This window comes from Chrysemys picta, chromosome 3 (assembly GCF_011386835.1).
Source record: "Chrysemys picta bellii isolate R12L10 chromosome 3, ASM1138683v2, whole genome shotgun sequence".
Classification (NCBI taxonomy): domain Eukaryota; kingdom Metazoa; phylum Chordata; order Testudines; family Emydidae; genus Chrysemys; species Chrysemys picta.
In genome coordinates this window covers 1,811,878-1,830,923 of record NC_088793.1, presented here as the reverse complement: position 1 = coordinate 1,830,923, position 19,046 = coordinate 1,811,878, and the positions used below count along the sequence as shown (strand labels likewise).

Genomic DNA, 19,046 nt, shown 5'->3' with positions numbered 1-19,046 from the left:
GCAGCTCCCAAGCAGACACGTACTCACATGCACAGGCCTCCGGCCGCTTTATTCGCTTGGCTTTGGCTCCAAACTTTCACTTGTTCTCTGTGAGCAAAGAGAGGAAGACCCGTCAGGCTCACCTCACGGCTGCGCAGCAGAAAGCACCATCTGGCCAAGAGCCGGCGGCTCACAGGAGCCTGGTGCTTCCATGCAAGCAGGCAGGGCCCTTGTGCGGAGCCCGGGAACTTGGTCCCTAAACTTTCTCACTGGCACCTGTTGATGGCCAAAACGTAGCTGTCTCGCGCCCCTTCCTCCTGCTCTGCGGGGGTGAGTCCCGTTTGATACATCTGCCTGGTGCCTCCCTCGCTGGGCAGGAGGCCAGGCAGATGCAGCACACCCAGGCCCCAGAGGAGGGAAGAGGAAAATCTGAACCCCCACCCCAGGATGGGATCTGGAGGGCCCTGCGGTAAGCCCCGGCTCAGCAGGAGAGAGGCCACGCTGCAGGGCTTGTGAGCATGGGGGTGCTTTCAAAGGGGAGTCCTGGGAAATACAGGGGGACCCCAACCCAGATAAAAATCCAGCTGTCGGAAGGTGTCAGCCCTGCCTAAAGCACAACGAATAAGGGGGAGGAAGGACAGATCTGTACCAGCAACAAGCTGGACTGCTAGGGACTCCCACGCAGAGCAAGCGCTAGTGAGCATGACCCAGGCAGGCGCTCGCCTGACCGTGACCGGACGGTGGAACCACGGAGCTACAAAGCCCAGTCCAACCTCAGAGAGGAGCAACGGCAACCAGGGGAGCGCCTGAGCCGGAGCGAGACGTCCCATGCTGATGTCCACCATGCGGAGTGACAGATTTCCTCCAGAGACCAGGTCTGACCGACTACTCCCCATCAGCCTTGGAGGAGGAAAACCTGCACACTCCGCGACGAAGGATAGAGGTGACCTTACGCAACTGGGCAGCCTTCACTGCAGCAACCACAGACCCTGCTGCCAAAAGGACCCAGGAGGAAACCCAGCCATGCTGAGATGTCAGAGTCATCGAAGTGTAGGACTAGAAGGGACCTCGCGAGGTCATCTAGTCCAACCCATGGCACTGAGGCAGGACTAAGTATTATCTGGATCAATCCTTACAGGTTTTTTCTAGCCTGTTCTTAAACACCTCCAGAGATGGCAATTTCACAACCTCCCTAGGCAATTTATTCCAGTGCCTAACCACCCTGACAGGAAGTTTTTTCCTAATTTCCAACCTAAACCTCCCTTGCTGCAGTTTAAGCCCATTGCCACTTGCCCTGTCCTCAGAAGTTGAGGAGAACAATCTATCACCCTTCTCTTTATAACAATCTTTTACGTACTTCGACTGTTATCATGTTCCCCCTCATCTTCTCTTCTCCAGACAAAACAAATCCAGTTTTTTCAATCTTCCCTCATAGGTCATGTTTTCTAGACCTTTAATCATTTTTGTTGCTGTCCACTGGATTCTCTCCAATTTACCCATATTTTCCCCAAAGTGCGGTGCCCAGAATTGGACCCAGTACTCCAGCTGAGGCCTTATCAGCGCAGAGTAGAGCGGAAGAATTACTTCTCCTGTGTTGCTTATAACACTCCTGCTAATACACCCCAGAATGTTTGCTTTCTTTGCAACGATATTACATTGTTGATTCATATTTAGTCTGTGATCCACTATGACCCCCAGATCCCTTTCCGCAGTTCTCCTTCCTAGGTAGTCATTTCCCATCTTGTATTTGTGCAACTGATTTTTCCTTCCTAAGTAGAATACTTAGCATTTGTCCTTATTGAATTTCCTCCTGTTTATTTCAGACCATTTCTCCAGTTTGTCCAGATCATTTTGAATTCTAATCATGTCCCCACAAGCGCTTGCAACCCCTCCCAGTTTGGTATCATCTGCACACTTTATCAGTGTATTCTCTATGCATTACCCAAATCGTTTATGAAGATATTGACTAGAACTGGACCCAGGACAGATCCCTGCGGGGTCCCACTCGTTATGCCCTTCCAGCTCGATTGTGAAGCATGATAACTACTCTCTGGGAACCGTTTTCCAGCCAGGCTGTATTTCTCTAGTTTGCTCATGTGACCCAGTAGCAAAAGCCTTACTACAGTTGAGCTATATGACGTCTACTGCCTCCCATATCCACGAGGCTTGTTACCCTGTCAAAGGAGGATAGTCAGTTGGTTTGACGTGATTTGTTCTTGACAAATCCATGCTGACTGTTACTTATCACTGTGACGAAGTGGGACTGTTCTTACTGTTTCCTCTGAATACTGTGTGGGTGCCTCTGTTTCCCCTGGAGGGATAAAGGCCAGTGTGCATAAATCACTGACACTCTGTCTCCCTGGCAACAAATGGCGAGGGCCCTTCCCCCCTGCAAGGAAATAGCTAAAGGTGAACAAAGAGATCAGGTGACCTCCTGGCCCGGGAAAGAGACAAAGCCCAGAGAAGGAGGGGCTGCAGGGGGATTTCAGTTGGAGCTACCTGGGGATGGGGAGGGAGGGCAGACGTGGGTGTCTGGCTCTCTGAACCCCATAATGGACCCGGCTGAGGGGTCCCGTTCACCGCTGTACCTACAAGCTCTGTTTTAGACCGTGTTCCTGTCATCTAATAAAGCTCTGTTTTACCGGCTGGCTGAGAGTCACGTCTGACTGCGAAGTGGGGGTGCAGAACCCTCTGGCTTCCCCAGGACCCCGCCTGGGCAGACTTGCTGTGGGAAGCGCACGGAGGGGCATATGTTGAATACTCCAAGGTCAGACCCAGGAGGTGAAGACGTGTGAGCTTCTTGCCCTGAAGACGGTCTGCTCTGAGGGAGAGGAGGCTCCCCAAAGTCCTGACTGGCTTTGTGGGGAGCAGTTCCAGAGCATCGCCCAGGGACTCCATGACAATCACCTTATTAGCTTCTAGGTGCTTGGAAATTGGTTGCTTAATTATTTGCTCCATTATCTTACCGGGTTCAGAAGTTAAGCTGACTGGTCTGTAATTCCCCGGGTTGTCCTTGTTTCCCTTTCTATAGATAGGTACTAGATCTGTCCTTTTCCAAACCTCTGCGGTCTCTCCCATCCGCCACAAGTTTTCAAAGATCATCACTAATGGCTCTGAGATCTCTTCAACCAGTTCCTTAAGTATTCTAGGATGTATTTTGCTGACTTTTAGACACCTAACTTATCAAAGTAATTCTGAACTTGTTCTTTTCCTATTTTAGCTCCAATGACACTGATGTTCACTATGTTAGTTGTCCGATCACTCCTAACTTTTTTGGTGAAAACAGAAACAAAAAAAGCATTTAACACTTCGGCCATTGTTGTGTTTTCTGTTATTGTCTTTCCCTTCTCACTGCGTAATGGACTTACCTGTCCTTGGTCTTCCTTTTGCTTCTCATATTTGTAAAACGGTTTCTTGTTACCCTGTATGTCCCTAGCTAGTTTAATCTCATTTTTGGCTTGGCCTTTCTAATTTTATCTCTGCATGCTTGTGTTGGGTTTTTCATATTCATCCTTTGTTTGACGTAGTTTCCACTTATTGTAGGACTCTTTTTTGAGTTTTAGGTCACTGAAGATCTCCTGGTTAAGCCAGGGTAGTCTCTTGCCATACTTCCCATCTTTCCTATGCAGTGGGTTTGTTTGCTCTTGTGTCCTTAATTATGTCACTAAAGAACTTCCAATTCTCCTGAACTCTTTTCTCCCTTAGACTTGCTTCCCATGGGCTCTTACCCACCAATTCTCGGAATTTGCTAAAATCTGCCTTCTTGAAATCCATTATCTTTATTGTGCTGGTTTCCCTCCTACCATTCCTTAGAATCATGAACTCCACCATTTCCTGATCACTTTCACCTCAAGCTGCCCTCCACTTTCAAATTCTCAACCAGTTCTTCTGCATTTGTCAAAGTCAAATCTAGAACAGCCTCTCCCCTAGTCGCTTTCTCCACCTTCTGAAATCAAAAATGGTCTCCGGTACATTCCAGGAACTTGTTGGATAATCTGTGCCCTGTTGTGTTATTTTCCCAACAGATGTCTGGGTAGCTGAAGTCCCCCATTACCACCACGTCCTGTGCTTTGGATGATTTTGTTAGTTGTTTAAAAAAAGCCTAATCCACCTCTTCCACCTGGTTAGATGGTCTGTAGTAGACCCCTACCGTGACATCACCCTTCTTACCCCTTTCATCCTTACCCAGAGACTTTCAGCATGTCTGTCGCCCACTTCTATCTCAACCTCCATGAAAGAGGATACATCTTTGACATAAAGGCAACACCTCCTCCCTTTTTTCCCTGCCGGTCCCTCCTGAGCAAGCTGCGCCTTTCTATACCAATATTCCAGGCATGCGTATTATCCCACCACGGGCTCTAGAGAGATTACTGAAGAACCCAGGAAGCTGAGTAGCAAATACCGCCTCCTCCGTCGCCCCAGAACCTGCATGGGGCATATCAAAAGCTTCTTCGGGAAGAGAGTGAGACTTTTCCCCCAGAGCGGTTTGGGATCTGGGGAGGGGAGGCGCGGCGCATATGCAGCTGACCCAGAGCTCCTCTGGATTGGGGTGGGGGCTTGGGGAGGTTGGGGGAGGGGGGATCAGGGCACCTCCGGGCAGGTTGGGGGAGGCTCAGGGCTTTGGTGGGCTCAAGCTCTTCTGGCCAGCTTGGGGATCCTCCAGCCGAGTGGGGGCCCACTCAGGGCACCTCCAGCTGACGGGGGTGGGGCGCTTGGAGGTACAGAGCTTCTCCTCCTCCCTTTTGGGGGAGATTCCTCATCCTCCGTTGCCATGGCAGCCATACCGGTTTGTTATCTCTCTGGACGGAGGGTTGGGAGCAGGGGTGGAGCTTTGGTTGCTGCCAGAAGTAACCAGCCGCCAGCGACCGCCCTGTGACAGTGCCCTTTCCTCCTCCCCTGGTGGTGCTACGGCTGTCCTCGCCAGCAGGGTTGCTTCCTCAGCCCTGGCGGCCTCCACCTGTCCGTAATTCCTCGTGCTCATGGCTGCTCCTCGGCCTGGCCACCTCCTCCTGCAGCTCTCCTGCCTGCCTCCGGGAGATGCCACCAGCAGGCACCTCTCACACCGGACAGTCCCCCCAGCCTGGCGGTCTGTGATGGGGAAAATGCAGGCCACAGTCTCTGCAAACCCCCGCCAGGACCTGGGCAGGGGTGTCCCTGGCTGGACACAGGTGGTGGTGGAGGCGTCAGGAGCAGTGCGGGCACTGGCAATGCGGCCTCTGATTTTCTTCGCTCTCCCTCCTAGAACCTTCCTCTCAAACCCCCCCCCCCCGTTTGCTGCCCCCCATTCATTAGCCCCCCCTTGGTCGCTTAGCATCAGACTTTCAAGCCAGTCTCTCCTAGGCCAGCCCTGCCCTCGTTAACGCGCAGGGGAAGGGTGATCACAAGGGCGCTCAAGGATCAAAGGACAAGAGGCTAAATCCTGGCTAGTGCCCACGCCGCTAGCAGCTAGTAGCCCTCTGGCCCCCTCCCCCCACAGTCCCCAAACACAATCCCCACCAGACCACACAAGCCAAGAGAAATACCCAACCTCCCGGGCAGACGTCTGATCCGCAGCACCGAGCCCGGCAGAGACCCAACGGTGTCCTCGTTACGTGCTGAGGAGCCCGAACTGAAATTGATGATCGCTCACAGTGCGGTCGCCTCTGTCTCTAGCCACATCCCATTTACTGCCTCTCACCGAGCCTTTCGGGGGGGCTAGAGACTCCTGCAATGGAGCCGGCCCCATCTCGCCACGCCCTGCTCCCGGGCATTGTCTCGTCTCTTGTAAATGACACCGGCTCCCCTCACTTGGGAGTCTGCTCTCAGCTCCAGCAGGATCAACGTTCTTGCTATTCAGCCTGGACGACTGCCTTGCCTTGAACCTGCCGCACCGTGTGTGGCTGCTGGAGCAGTCGGGAAGCGCGGTGGCCCACAAAACAGCTAACTCCTGGCCGTGCCGGTGTGCAGGGTACTACACAGGAGCTGGGGTCAAACTCACCTGAGCGGTGGTAGCCACGGAGGTGAGCTCTTTCTGGATGCGTTCGAGCAGAGCGTCCCGCACCTGTAGGGAACACAAGGTCACTCCTGTTATCCTGTCGGGAGATGGACCATTGGCCTGACCCGGTATGGCCATTCTTATGCTGTTAAGAGGCGGTTGTTTTTGATGGCTGGTTGGAAGTGTCTTTGGCCAAGAGTGACTGGCGAAGGCTGGGAAGAGGAGCAGCTCACCTTCTTGTCCATGAGGCAGCCGAAGACCAGGATGGAGACACCCTGCGTGAAAGAGAAATAAAGGGCATTTACTTATCGGTTCTAACCTCATGCTGCTTAAACACTGTCCAGTGATTCCCCAGCCTATAGCCTGGTTTTCTGAGACCTCGGAGGCTCAGGAAGGTTAGCTCCAGGGGGCATGGCTGAGAGAAAGGGGACATGGCTGGACTGGCCCTGTGCCGTGGCAGTCCCTAGCTGCCTGTCCCTTAGCGGGCTCCCAGGCCTTGTGTCCGGATGTGGGCCCCATACAGCTGGAAGGAGATAATGGGCATTTCGAGTCTTGCACACGTGGCAGATTGCCATGTCATATAACCCACCTGAAATGAGTTCAGGGCGGCGAACACGTAATGGGACAAGTCAGAGCTCTTGCTTGTCATGGTGATAACCCCCAGCCCCCAGGTCAGGCCGAAGATGGGCGTCAGGATGAGCAGGGCTTTGAGAATGCTGATCAGGGTCTTCCTCTCTTCTCCCTTGGGTCCCTCGGACAACGACGGCCTCATCAGCTTCATCACCACCACGAAAAGGATCAGCACGTTGACCAGGACAATGACCAGGACAGGCACAGAGAAGGCATAAATCGCCCCATTGTGCCCGTTGAGCCAACAGGCCGTGGCCTGGACATAGCCCCGCTTGGGGTAGTAAATAGTTATGTCAGCGGCAGCAATGAGGAGCGGGCACAGGTACCCGATGGTCACCAGGAGAGGCGTGATGGAGGCTCTGGTCAGCTGGTGGAAGACGAACACCAGGTGGTGGAAAAGCATGAGGGCTTGGACGAGCATCCAGAAGAACATGGCCAGGTAGAAGAAGTGTGTGAAGAACGTGGCAGCCACGCAGAGCTCGTTCTCGTGGCTCGGGGTCATCCAGGTGGAGCCCAGGAACCACGCGTTGGCCATCAGCAGGGACAGGGCGATGTTGACCAGAGTCATGTAGCGGAAGTAAGAGATCTTATTCCTGACCACCAACCGCCAGACCAGGTAGTAGATCCCCAAGCAGAGGATCAGGGCCAGGATGGAAGCGCAGACCCCGAACTGGCTCAGGAAGTCCAGCCAAAAGCTATCCGTGATGCTATGGATGGACATGAGGACGGAGAAGGAGGTCAGGTGCTGGCAGGTGCACTTGGTAGTGGTGCCTGTGCCAGAGGTTTGGCATCCCTGGGAGGACCAGCCTCCTTCCCCTTGGAACAAGCCATGGTCCCAGAACACGCACTGGGGCCTCTCCTCCCCAGAGGCTGCCGCAGCCTCCTCCTCTGTCACGTTCCTGTGACCAAAGGTCATGGCAATCTCTGCCTGGCTCACGCTCCCGTTGCGGGACATGATGCTGCTGGACAACAGCAGGCTGCCGAGGACGTAGCTGGAGCTGCCCAGCCCTGGGCCGTAGTTCGCAGGCAGGAGTCCGCCCAGCGTCTTCAGCGCCATGCTGGTCACGGTGACGTTGGCCCCCAGCTGCTCCAGCTGCTCCAGCACTTCCTGGCTGATGTGGGCTTGGAGCAGGGGCTGCCCGTGGAAGGTTTTGCTGTAGTCAGTCAGCGAATCCGGACCGAACACGGCCCCTTGGAGCTCGACGTTGGGCAGGGTGAAGCTGAAGTTGCCGTCCGCGGGGACCGGCCGCCTGGTGATGTTCTCTATGGACTGCAGGAACGTGGAGGCCACGGAGGGGATGTCAGCTTGTGCCTTGGCCCACAGGGCCTGGGGATCGAAGTCAAGCATCTGGCTGACGACCGCCAGGAAAGTCTGCAAGCACAAAGACGGCATTTGCCAGCATTGGATTGGGTTGTACGGGCCTCGTCCCCTCAAGGGCTGATTTCCCAGAGCTGGCCTCTCCCTGCCCCCCCCCCCCCCCCCCCGGAGCGACAGTGTCAGTGTTTATGCCATGGCCTGTCTGGGATGCCTCGCTCCGCCCCTACGCTTAGCACGGGAGCTAACTGCAGTGACTGGGATCATTCTGGTATTTGCCGGCGAATGCTGATGTTCTGACGTCTACCACGCTATCTGGGTGTCTGTGTGGGCCCCCTGTCTAGCTCCATCTTTTCTCTCTCCATCCTCCCCCCCGATTTCTCTTTCCTTCTGGCTCCCCCCTCGTTGAGGCAGGACAAGGCCTCGCTTTGCAAATGCTGAAAATAAAGAGAGACTGACAACAATCCAGGGAGAAACCCATGCGTCGTATAAGAATGCTACTGCCTGGGGTCAGGGACACCGTGTCTGTGCAGCGCCCCACACAACGGGTTTCTGAAGTCTTGGTGAACATAGCGCATCGTGCCCGGCAGCCGGCTCTCCCAACCGGCTCTGATCGCCAGCCTCAGCACCCTGTGCCAGGTGTGCAGCATCCCGCCAGCCAATCCCGCCCAGTGTGGGCTGCCCACGTCCTGCCGGGTCTGCGAGCCGACCAGCGCCGCGTCCCGGGTACTCACGGCCATGGTGCTGTTGCTGAGGTGCAGGCCGGCGTCCCCGGCAATACGGGAGATGGTGTCCACCGTGGTCACCAGAGCCAGCAGGTCTGAGGCGGAGCTCACAGAGCCCCGTCCGGGCTGAGTCTCCGCCCCCAGCCACTCAATCAGCCGCGCCAGCTCGCTCCGGGGGTTGCCCAGCCCTGCCAGGACCAGCTGGTGGGTGAAAAGGGGTAGGGGAGGAGAGACTGAGATTTAACAGGCCGGGGCACCGGGGCGATCTCAGGGACGGACGTTACGGAGCCTTCCACTTCCAATCCAACCCATGGGCCTGGTGTGCAGGGACCCAACTCCCCTGGCCATGCGGGAGAGGCTGTGGCTGTTTTTCAGCTCCCACGGGAGTAGGGTGACCAGACGTCCCAATTTTATAGGGACAGTCCCGATTTTTGGGTCTTTTTCTTGTATAGGCTCCTATCACCCCCAACCCCCGTCCCGATTTTTCACACTTGCTGTCTGGTCACCCTACACGGGATGGTGTGGAAGGTCTGGGCCGCAGGGGGTCTCGGTCCTGTCCCTTTCTGCAACAGCAGAGGCAACCCACTGACTACGCTTTGCACTGACGGGCGCAATGGAGTTTTGGGACGCTGGAAGGGACGGCTGTGAATTTCCAGGCTCTCTACCTACATCCAAGAACGTTTCCTGCACTCCGGCAAAGGGTCAGCACCAGGATCCCTGCCGGGGCCTCTCTCTCCCGAGGCTGCTGGGAGCGGCTGGGCTGTCTCATGCTCCAGTTGGGCTGTAAAGTCTGAACAGCGAGAGTCTGAACAGCAAGGGTGGTTCACGTCGGAACAACTCAGCTGGGGACACGGTGGGCTGCCATCAGACTGGCTGTCTCTCTCTGGAAGATCTGCTCTCGCTCAGATGGGCTAGAGTCTAGATCGACACCACTAGCCTGGGGTTCAGGAGACCAGCCATCTATTCCCGGCTCTGCTGCTAGGTGACCCTGGGCAAGTCACGCTCCGTGCCTCGGTTTCCCCACTTGTAATATGGAGATAATGATCATGACCTCTTTAGTAAAGCGGTGTGAGAGCTAATGAGGATAAGAGCTAGGGCAGAATTCAGACCCTGGGAAATCGGGCAACCTCAGGAGCTCATGTGTAACCCATGTGCCTAATAGGGAGATATCTCTTTAAGAGACCCATTGGGGGGAGGTAGGAGTGAGCTGCGTCTGGGTCACTGTTGCTAGGCAGATTAAGCACTCCCCAGCCAGAAGCTCCTGGAATTGGGGATGGTAGTTTTGGGTCTGCTCCAGTAGGTTCCCGGTGGCTGGGGTCAGTCCCTTTGCTTTGCAAAGGGCCATGTGCCCTGGGTGAGCTGGGAGACGCTGAGCCGGGAGCAGGCAGCAGGCTGGTGTCCCGAACTCGGAAGCATTTTGCAGCAGGGTTTTCTTTCAATCTAGCCACGTAACGGAGTGGCTGGTTAATCAGTTCGCTGGCCGGCTAGCAGGGATTCCAGCTGAAGATCCCGACAAGCAAATGGAGGGAAGATGCTGTTTTAGGCCTTGGCTACACTTGCAGCTGTACAGCGCTGTGAGGTGAACCTGTCTTCGTACAGCTGAGTAGGGAAAGCGCTGCAGTCTGTCCACACTGACAGCTGCCAGCGCAGTGGCGTGGCCACACTTGCAACATTTGCAGCTGTGTTGGGAGCGGTGCATTATGGGCAGCTATCCCAGCATTTATGTGGCTGCAACGTGCTTTTCAAAACGGGGGTGGGGGGGTTGTGACAGGGAGTGTGGGGGGAGAGAGAGTGCTTTTTGGAGCATGTCAGCTCTCTATTTTGCAAGTTCCGAACTCCCGGCCCCCTGCTCATTCATTCACTCACTCAAAGCAAGCTGCAAACTGTTTGCTTTTCTCTGTGGTACGAGCTTTGAAACCGGCACTTCCGCATTCCTGCAGCCGGATTGGCCACTTGACAAGGTGATTAGTGCAGCGCTGCAAGCGTTTACACTCACACCCGTGAGTCGTAGCCACTCCGCTGCAGCTGTTATTCCTCTCGGAGATGTGGAGTACCTGCAGCGGTGTACCCCGGGAGATACAGCGCTGCAAGTGCCCTGCCAGTGTGGACGGGGAGTGAGTTACGGCGCTGGGGGAGGCTTTACAGCGCTGTAACTTGCAAGTGTAGCCAAGGCCTTAGACTCAGACGGTCTAGACTTGATGATCAAAGACTGTAACAGGCTTGGATGAACTCAGCCTGAACTTTTGGGAACGCACAGTTTCTTCTCGCTGTGTTTCTGGGGGGACTGAACTGTTCAGATTTGAATTTGTTTTCTTTATTGATGTTTCTGTATCACTGTGAAGATAATGTCTGTGGTTATAACGTAGCCAGGTCATGCTGTGAACATTAGATTATGATTTGTTTCTTTATCATAAGATTTTATAGAGTTATTGAATTAAATTCATTTCTTTAGTTCCTTTGGGGACTTGAAGGTGGGAGGTTGACCCCGTGCAATCGGTGAAAATCCTGAGAGACTGAACGCTGGGTCTCCAGCTACTTTCCACGGGAGTTGGGGTTTTTTAGGCACTGGAGTCGGGCAATGAAGGGAACTCTCGCCCACCCAAAGGTTACACACACATCGTTGGGAAGGAGGTTCCTTCATTTCCATCCGGAGTGACCCGGGACGATGCTAGAGTAATCTCCCCGTGGGGAGAGCGAGCGCTGAGGCTGAAATGCAGACGGGTGTGTGGGATCGTAGGGCTAAGGAACAAGAGGACGGCAGGAAGCCTCCACTCACCTGAGCACTGCGCAGTCCAGCCAGGAGCTCCCCGTTGGTGCACTTGGTTATCACCTCTCCCCAGACTCCTCCCGCGGAGCAGCTCCTCTGCACCGTCCCAGCTCTGTTGTCAGGACACGAGATCTCGGCCACCCGCCCCGCCTTGGTGGCCGTCCACGTGCCTTGTGAGTCGTTGCTGGGACAGAAGGGATCCCCAGCTGGGACAACGGGGAGGGAGGAGAAGACAGAGTGAGGGCAAAGCGCGTGGGACGAAGACACGATAAATATCGATCGACTGGTGTGGAGCAAAGAACGGGGACCGGGTGCGCACCAAGGATCGGAGCTGTCAAGCATGGTCCAATCGCCAGGGAAAGACCTCGGCGTGTCTCCGGTGCTACCCGCCATCAGACCCACAACTGGGAGATGCTCACGCCACGGTAGTGTGTGCCCGCCCTCAGACCCACAACTGGGAGACACTCACGCAACGGTAGCGCGTGCCCGCCATCAGACACACAGCTGGGAGATGCTCACGCTACGGTAGCGCGTGCCCGCCATCAGACACACAGCTGGGAGATGCTCACGCTACGGTAGCACGTGCCCGCCATCAGACACACAGCTGGGAGATGCTCACGCTACGGTAGCACGTGCCCGCCGTCAGACCCACAGCTGGGAGATGCTCATGCTACGGTAGCGTGTACGAGCAGAGAGAATCACAAGCGTAGAGGGCCCCTGAGAGCTAGGGTGGCTTTACCCCATCTCCAGTGTGGTCTGGCTGCTGCCCCCAGCCCCGACCCCTGGGGAGCTGAGAGGACAAACCAAACTCCCGTGGCTCACTTAGTGCTCCTCACCTTGTATTACAGACACCGTCACCACCGCCTGGGCCGCGCCCAGCCCCTCGCTCTCAAACACGCACTGGTACGAGGTGTCCTGGGCGGGGCAGGTCTCCAGGGGGAGGGAATGGCAGAGCGGGTCCGTGTCACCCACCAGGTCAGCTGAGACAGGGAACAGGAGACACAGGTACGTGCGAGGGACACCAGCTGATGGGCTTGGGCTGACGTGACGAGAGGCTGCAGAGGCCAGGGCCGGTCAGCATGGAAAGGGGGAGTTTCGGAGAGGACGTGTCTGACCTCAAAGCACCTGACCAACACGCGTTCGTTAATTAGGCCCCTGCGTGCGACTAAGCATCAGCCGCAGTGCAGAGCCGGGGACTCTGCCGCAGAGCGAGGGATACGTGACGGTGGAAGGCCACCCAGCACGTCAGGGACTGCCGGAAGAGGGCTTCGTTCCGGCTCTAACCACCAGACACCACGGTGATGCCGAGAGGAGATACTCGTTCGGGCAGCATGCAGCCAGCCCACGGGGCACCCTCTGGCGGGAGGTGGGTGAATCAAAGCCTGTGGCCTGATTGGTCATTTTATATAGGCACTAGTGATGCTCCTAGCTAGGACAACTCAGCTAAGAGACATCACGTCTCCTGCGTCAGCTGATCTGCGGGAGCCAGGAAGGACAGGCCGGCACTGCCCAGTTGGCTGGAGGCGTCCAGCTCGTGTGGAACACCAGGGAACGGGATACTAGACCAGCTGGGCCACTGGTCAGAGCCAGGCTGGTGCGTCCTGCGTTCCCATCCCATGACTTCCACTCCCAGAGTCAGGGCAGGTTCCTAGAGTTCCAGGGTCCCCCCGGGGTGTGCAGTACTCCCCCCGCTCAGCCCCCCACGCACCTGGAGCTCTGGAGCCGGGGACCCAGGACACTCGATAGGCTTTGCCTCTGTTCCTGATACAGCACCGCAGGGTAATCCCGCCGGAGGAGCTGCAGTTCATGGACACCTGGGCTGGGGTCGGGACGATGTCTTCGGGGCCCAGCGAGACGCTGACCTGCTGTCTGAGCTGCAGCTGGGAGTTCTCATAGACGTACCGGCATATGTACTCCCCTGCCGGACACCAGAACAGAGTCACGGGCTGGCTCGCTCTGCCCCCCGCCTGCCTCGCGCAAGGGAGAGGCACCCTCTGCAGCAGCATCACCACCCGGGGGTCTGATCTCTCTCTCTCCCTCCAAGGAGGCAGGCTCAGGGCTTGGCATCAGCGGCTGCAGGGCGTGTTGTGGGTGAACCAGTAAGTGGAGCTGGTCTATGGTATTCCAAGTCAGCACTAGGGAGCGCTGTGCTGCCGGTTTTGGATGAGGTGGAGAACTGGGGTCCTCAGCACGCGTGATGGCTAACGATCTTGGGGGACTTAGCCCAAGGGTGGGCGTGAGCCCCATTGGCGTGGCTCAGCTCTACCCTGAGACGTTAGGCTCTGCCTCCTGGTATCCCCGCCTCGGCACTTCCTCCCTGCAAATCCTGCTGCGCCCGTTGGCTGGTGCAGAATTCCTGCTCCGTTCCAGCCCGCGCGTGACTGATGGGCTGACGGCTTTTAGCGGGCTCAAGCGCTGGGGTCCTAGTGGGTGAATGGACGCCTGCCTCACCCCTAACTCGCCTGCGCAGCTTCAGCAAAGAGGCCCAGGGTGCACATCAAACAGGGTCTCCCCTTGCCCTGCTCTGGGTGGGCCAGACCTGATTTTCACAGGGTCCAGCAAGCTTAGTGTGATGCTGGCAGACCAGAAACCTGCTCGCGCCATGGTCCCCATGTGTCCACTGAACACTGACACATCCCTAGCTGCAGTCGGTCTGGCTCTGCTGCGTGTTCGTGTTGTTAAAACAGCTACTGAGATGATAAGAATGTTGTGACGTTATTGATATAATCTGGGACCGTATAGATCATTGTTGCAACCAAGGTCCTGTAGTGGCACCCAAATCTTGTATAAAGGGGGTCAAATGGGGTGTCTAAAACAAGGTTATGGTTGGCTGGTTATGATTATGCTGTCTATATGTGTGTATCAATTTTGTAGTTGAAGTTATGAATATTGGCTCTATACTGTCTGTATTTCAAACTTATGCTATGCTTCTGGGTGACATCCCAGACAAGCTGAGATTAGCTCTGCCTAGCCTGCTTGATGGCCCATTAAGGACCATCAGCTATACAATGGACCCATTGAGAGAAGGCAGATACGCCTTGTAACTCAGCAAAGTATGCAGGGACTGGCCCATGTGACTCCAGACTCCATTTTGCTGTAATCTTCCACAGTAAGAACAAAGAGGTTTTCTTACACCTGGAAAAGACTATATAAGGCTGATGCCTCATCTCCATCTGGTCTTCAATCCTGCTTCATACCTCTGGAGGAACTTTGCTACAAGCTGAAGCTTTGAACAAAGGACTGAGGACCCATCCCAGCGGGGGATGTATCCCAGAGACTTGATTTGAACCTGCAGTTTATTCCATCCCTGCTGCAAGCCTGAACCAAGAACTTTGCCATTACTGTATGTAATTGATTCCATTTAACCAATTCTAACTCTCATCTCTATCCTTTTCCTTTTATGAATAAACCTTTAGATTTTAGATTCTAAAGGATTGGCAACAGCGTGATTTGTGGGTAAGATCTGATTTGTATATTGACCTGGGTCTGGGGCTTGGTCCTTTGGGATCAGGAGAACCTTTTTCTTTTACTGGGGTATTGGTTTTCATAAACATTTGTCCCCATAACGAGTGGCACTGGTGGTAATACTGGGAAACTGGAGTGTCTAAGGAGATTGCGTGTGAGACTTGCGGTTAGCCAGTGGGGTGAGACCGAAGTCCTCTTAGTCTGGCTGGTTTGGTTTGCCTTAGAGGTGGAAAGAACCCCAGCCTTGGGCTGTAAATGCCCTATTTGAGCAATTTGTCCTGAGTTGGCACTCCCAGTTGGGTTCCGCCAGAACCGCTTTGTCACAGTGGCGTAGTCGGCAGGATCCACAGAACCAGGTCAATTAAGCTTTGGATCAGAACCCCACGTTATCCAAATTTGAATTTTGGGATTGAGAGTTTGGTTGGTTAAAGAGCTGCTGCAATGGCTGAGCAAAGAGCATATGAGGGACTTGGCAAAAAAGCCCTGGAAAATTTGTGTTCAGATAAGAGGATAAGCTTTAGAAAGAAAGCTACAAATCAAGAACTGAGAAATCTGTTAATAGCCAGTGATCAGGGGGCAAGAGCACAGCCCTTACCTGAGGCTGCAGAAGAGGCAGAAAAAATTAGAATGCAAAGGGTGACAAGTCAACTGCAATTTGAGCATGAACAGAAGCTAGCAGATCTTCGATTGCTGGAGAAGCAAAAAGTAGCAGAGTTAGAAAGAGAGAGAGAGAAAGAGGCTGCTCAGAGAGAGAAAGAGGCTGCTGAGAGAGAGAAAGAAGCCGATCAAAGAAAGAAGGAGGCTGATGAGAGAGCTCGTAAGGGACGTCTAGAGCTGCTCGCTGCTGAGCAGGAGACTCACAGGATGGAACAGGAGACTCACAAGATGGAACAGGAGACGGCCAGACTTCAGCTCCAAGTAATGGAAGAGCGGAGAAAGTCATCCCCACCTGGTACTCCACTTCCCCCCCGCCATGAGAAAAACTGGGAAAGGATGTGTCCCATTTACAACGATACTGAGGATATAGAGGAGTTTTTGTCTACCTTTGAACGCCTCTGCAATCTGTACCAGATCCCTGAGGGTCAGCGAATGCCTGTCCTGCTGACCAGACTGACTGGAAAAGCCAGGGAGGTATTTAATGACTTGGGGGAACAAGAAGCCTTGGATTATGGGCAGTTTAAAGATTCTGTGTTAAGGCGATTCAAGGTTACTCCTGAATCTTACAGAGTTAAATTTAGAGAGTTTAAAATGCCTAAGGATTGTACTTTTGTAGAATGTGCTCATAAGCTGATGGGTTTTGTTAAAAAGTGGGTTGTGGGGGCCAAGGCGCATGGGAGTTTTGAAAAATTGCTGGATTTAATAACTTTGGAACAGTTCTTAGATATTGTGCCTGACCATGTGAGAGCAGCTGTGTGTGACAGGGACCCTGAGTCAGTCCTACGGGCAGCAGAGATTGCGGATGCCCATACCCAAAACAGGGCTCGAGAAGGGTGTAAAACCCCGGGGAAAATTAATCACCATTCTCCCCAGTTCAAGAGGAGGGAGGGATTTAAAGGTAAATCTGTCCCTGACTCTTCTAGAGGAGTTCAAGGGGGCCCGGAGGGTAGGAACTCTCATCCCAGGACGGAACAGGTTACATGCTATCACTGTGGTATGCTGGGCCACATGAGACCAGACTGCCCGACCCTGAAGGGCAGCCCAAAGCCAGCAACCCCAAATGCCACGATAAATGCCAACTCCATTACCCTGAGCACTCAGGCTGAACCAAGCCACAACAGCTCCACCTTAAGTTCAGGTGCAAGCACAGCAGTAGCTAATGTTAACCCCATAGTCTCCAGTGGCATGGGAGGAGGTGATAAGCTCACCAGTTATGTCAGGACTGAGGCATGGCAGGGGAGTGAGAGGTTTATCATGGAGGCAAAGGTCAATGATGTTGAATGCACAGGATGGCGAGACACTGGCTCGGATGTAACTATAGTCAAGGGACATCTGGTGAAGCCGGAGGACATGCTGCCGGGGGAGTATGTGACGGTAGTGGCGTTATCCGAGTACTCTGTGAACCTGCCGATGGCTAGAATCCACCTGGAGTGGGATGGCTTTAAAGGGGATGTGAAGGCTGCTGTCCGGGATTTGATTCCGGCTGATGTGTTGGTAGGAAATAACATATTGGGGGCGCCGGGCCAAGTGAATGTAGTGACCAGGTCACAGAAAGAATTTGGGGCTGTGGCAGATACCCTGACCGGTGGCAGTGAGGGGGGCAGCAAACAGACAGAGAGTGCCTCTCAAGATGGATCAGGTGAGGGTTTGTCTGAAATATCAGAGATGATTCTGAATCCAAACAAAACCCAGAGTGAATTTATTGTGGCTCAGCAGAGTGATGTATCTCTAGAGAGGGCCAGGAATGATGCTCAGAGTCAGGTCCCGGCCTGTGAAGAGAGAGGCAGGTTTTTTATGCAGGATGGGCTGTTGTATAGGGAACCACCTAGGGGAAGGAAGAATTCCCAAGCAGCAGCTCGCAAACAGCTTGTGGTGCCTGAGAGTTACCGCAATGATTTGTTGAAGTTGGCTCATGATAGTCCCTTTGCAGGACATCTGGGGATAGGCAAAATGTGTGACAGGCTAGAGCAGAATTTCTACTGGCCTCACCTTTCGGGGTCAGTGAGAGATTACTGCAGGAGCTGTGAGCTGTGCCAGAAGCGTAAGGGGTTAAGGGGGCCTAGCAAGGTGCCCCTCCAGCCTCTGCCCATTATTGGGGAGGCTTTTGCCAGAGTAGCTGTGGATATTGTGGGGCCACTCCCAAAACCTTCCAGAAATGGGAAGAAATACATCCTGGTGTTGGTAGATTTTGCTACCAGATATCCGGAGGCTGTAGCCTTGGCTAATATCGAGGCAGAGACAGTGGCAGTGGCCTTGTTCTCTATTTTTAGCAGAGTGGGTTTTCCCAAGGAAATATTGTCTGACCGTGGGTCTAACTTTATGTCTGTGGTTTTCAAACAGTTGTGGGAGTTATGTGGGGTGAAGCACCTGAAAGCTGCTCCCTACCACCCCCAGACTAATGGTCTAGTGGAGAGGTTCAATGGAACCCTGAAATCTATGTTGAAAATGTATGTGGATAGACGCCAGAATGACTGGGATGTTATGCTGCCGTATCTATTGTATGCATACAGGAGTGTGCCCCAAGAGTCTACAGGGTTTGCTCCATTTGAACTGCTCTATGGGAGGCAGGTCCGGGGGCCCCTAGATTTGGTTCGTGACTCATGGGAAGGTAATGTGGAGGAGGCAGAGCAGCCGGTGGCCGAGTATGTGGCTCAATTCAAGGAGAGCTTGCAGGAGATGATGAAGTTGGTTGAGCAGAATCTGAAAGAGAGCCAGGATACTCAGAAAGCCTGGTATGACAGAGAGGCTAAAGAGAGGGCGTTTGAAATAGGGGACCTGGTGTTGGTGCTAGATCCTGTCAGGAAGAACAAAATGAAAGATGTTTGGTCTGGACCCATGGAGGTAGTGGAAAGGATTAATGAGGTTACCTATGATGTGAGGAAGCCCCAGGTCCAGGGAAGTGTGCAGACAGTGCATGTGAACAGAATGAAGGCCTACCATGCAAGGGAGGTAAATGTGAACACAATCTGTTATGCTGAGGAAGAGGCAGGATCTGCCCCTTTAATTGACATGGTTGCTGAAAGCCAGGAGGAAACGCCTCTTGAGAGCATTGAGATGGGGGAGGATTTAACCCCCCCTCAAAGAAAGGAACTGCTGATGCTGTTAAGACACCATAAGCGAACATTCTCCAATAGGCCAGGGCTCACAGATAGGATAACACACTCCATTCAGACGGTGGGTCCCCGCCCAGCCCCTAGCAGAGCTTACAGGGCCAAGGGAGAGATGCAAAGACAGATCCAGGAAGAGGTGGAAAGCATGTTGACAATGGGAATAATCACCAGATCCCAGAGCCCCTGGGCCTCTCCCATTGTAATGGTGCCAAAAAAGGATAAGACCATGAGGTTTTGTGTGGATTACAGGAAGCTAAATGCTATCACCCAGCCTGACCCTTACCCCACACCCAGAATAGAGGATCTACTGGATACGCTGGGAGGGGCAAGGTTTATAAGCACCCTGGACCTGACTAAGGGGTACTGGCAAATACCCCTAGATGCCGAGGCACAAGGAAAATCCGCTTTCATAGTGGAATCGGGC

At 54.1% G+C, this 19,046-nt stretch overlaps 1 protein-coding gene across 1 annotated transcript; it reads right to left on the bottom strand.

The window, feature by feature from the left end:
* Positions 1-6,409: 6,409 nt before the first annotated feature.
* Positions 6,410-13,994, bottom strand: ADGRF3 (adhesion G protein-coupled receptor F3). Its single transcript, XM_065587274.1, has 6 exons — positions 13,982-13,994; positions 13,099-13,308; positions 12,227-12,370; positions 11,400-11,596; positions 8,585-8,824; positions 6,410-7,955 (listed from the first exon to the last, which is right to left on the bottom strand). The coding sequence occupies exons 1-6, from the start codon at positions 13,992-13,994 to the stop codon at positions 6,432-6,434; spliced, it is 2,328 nt and encodes a 775-aa protein (XP_065443346.1). The 3' UTR covers positions 6,410-6,431.
* Positions 13,995-19,046: the final 5,052 nt, after the last annotated feature.

Excerpts from the sequence above, each read along its gene's own strand:
- ADGRF3 (XM_065587274.1), bottom strand. Across the intron at positions 12,371-13,098 it reads CCCCGGCTCCAGAGCTCCAG|CTGACCTGGTGGGTGACACG; the intron begins GTGCGTGGGGGG and ends TCCCTGTCTCAG. Across the intron at positions 11,597-12,226 it reads GACGGTGTCTGTAATACAAG|CTGGGGATCCCTTCTGTCCC; the intron begins GTGAGGAGCACT and ends CCGTTGTCCCAG.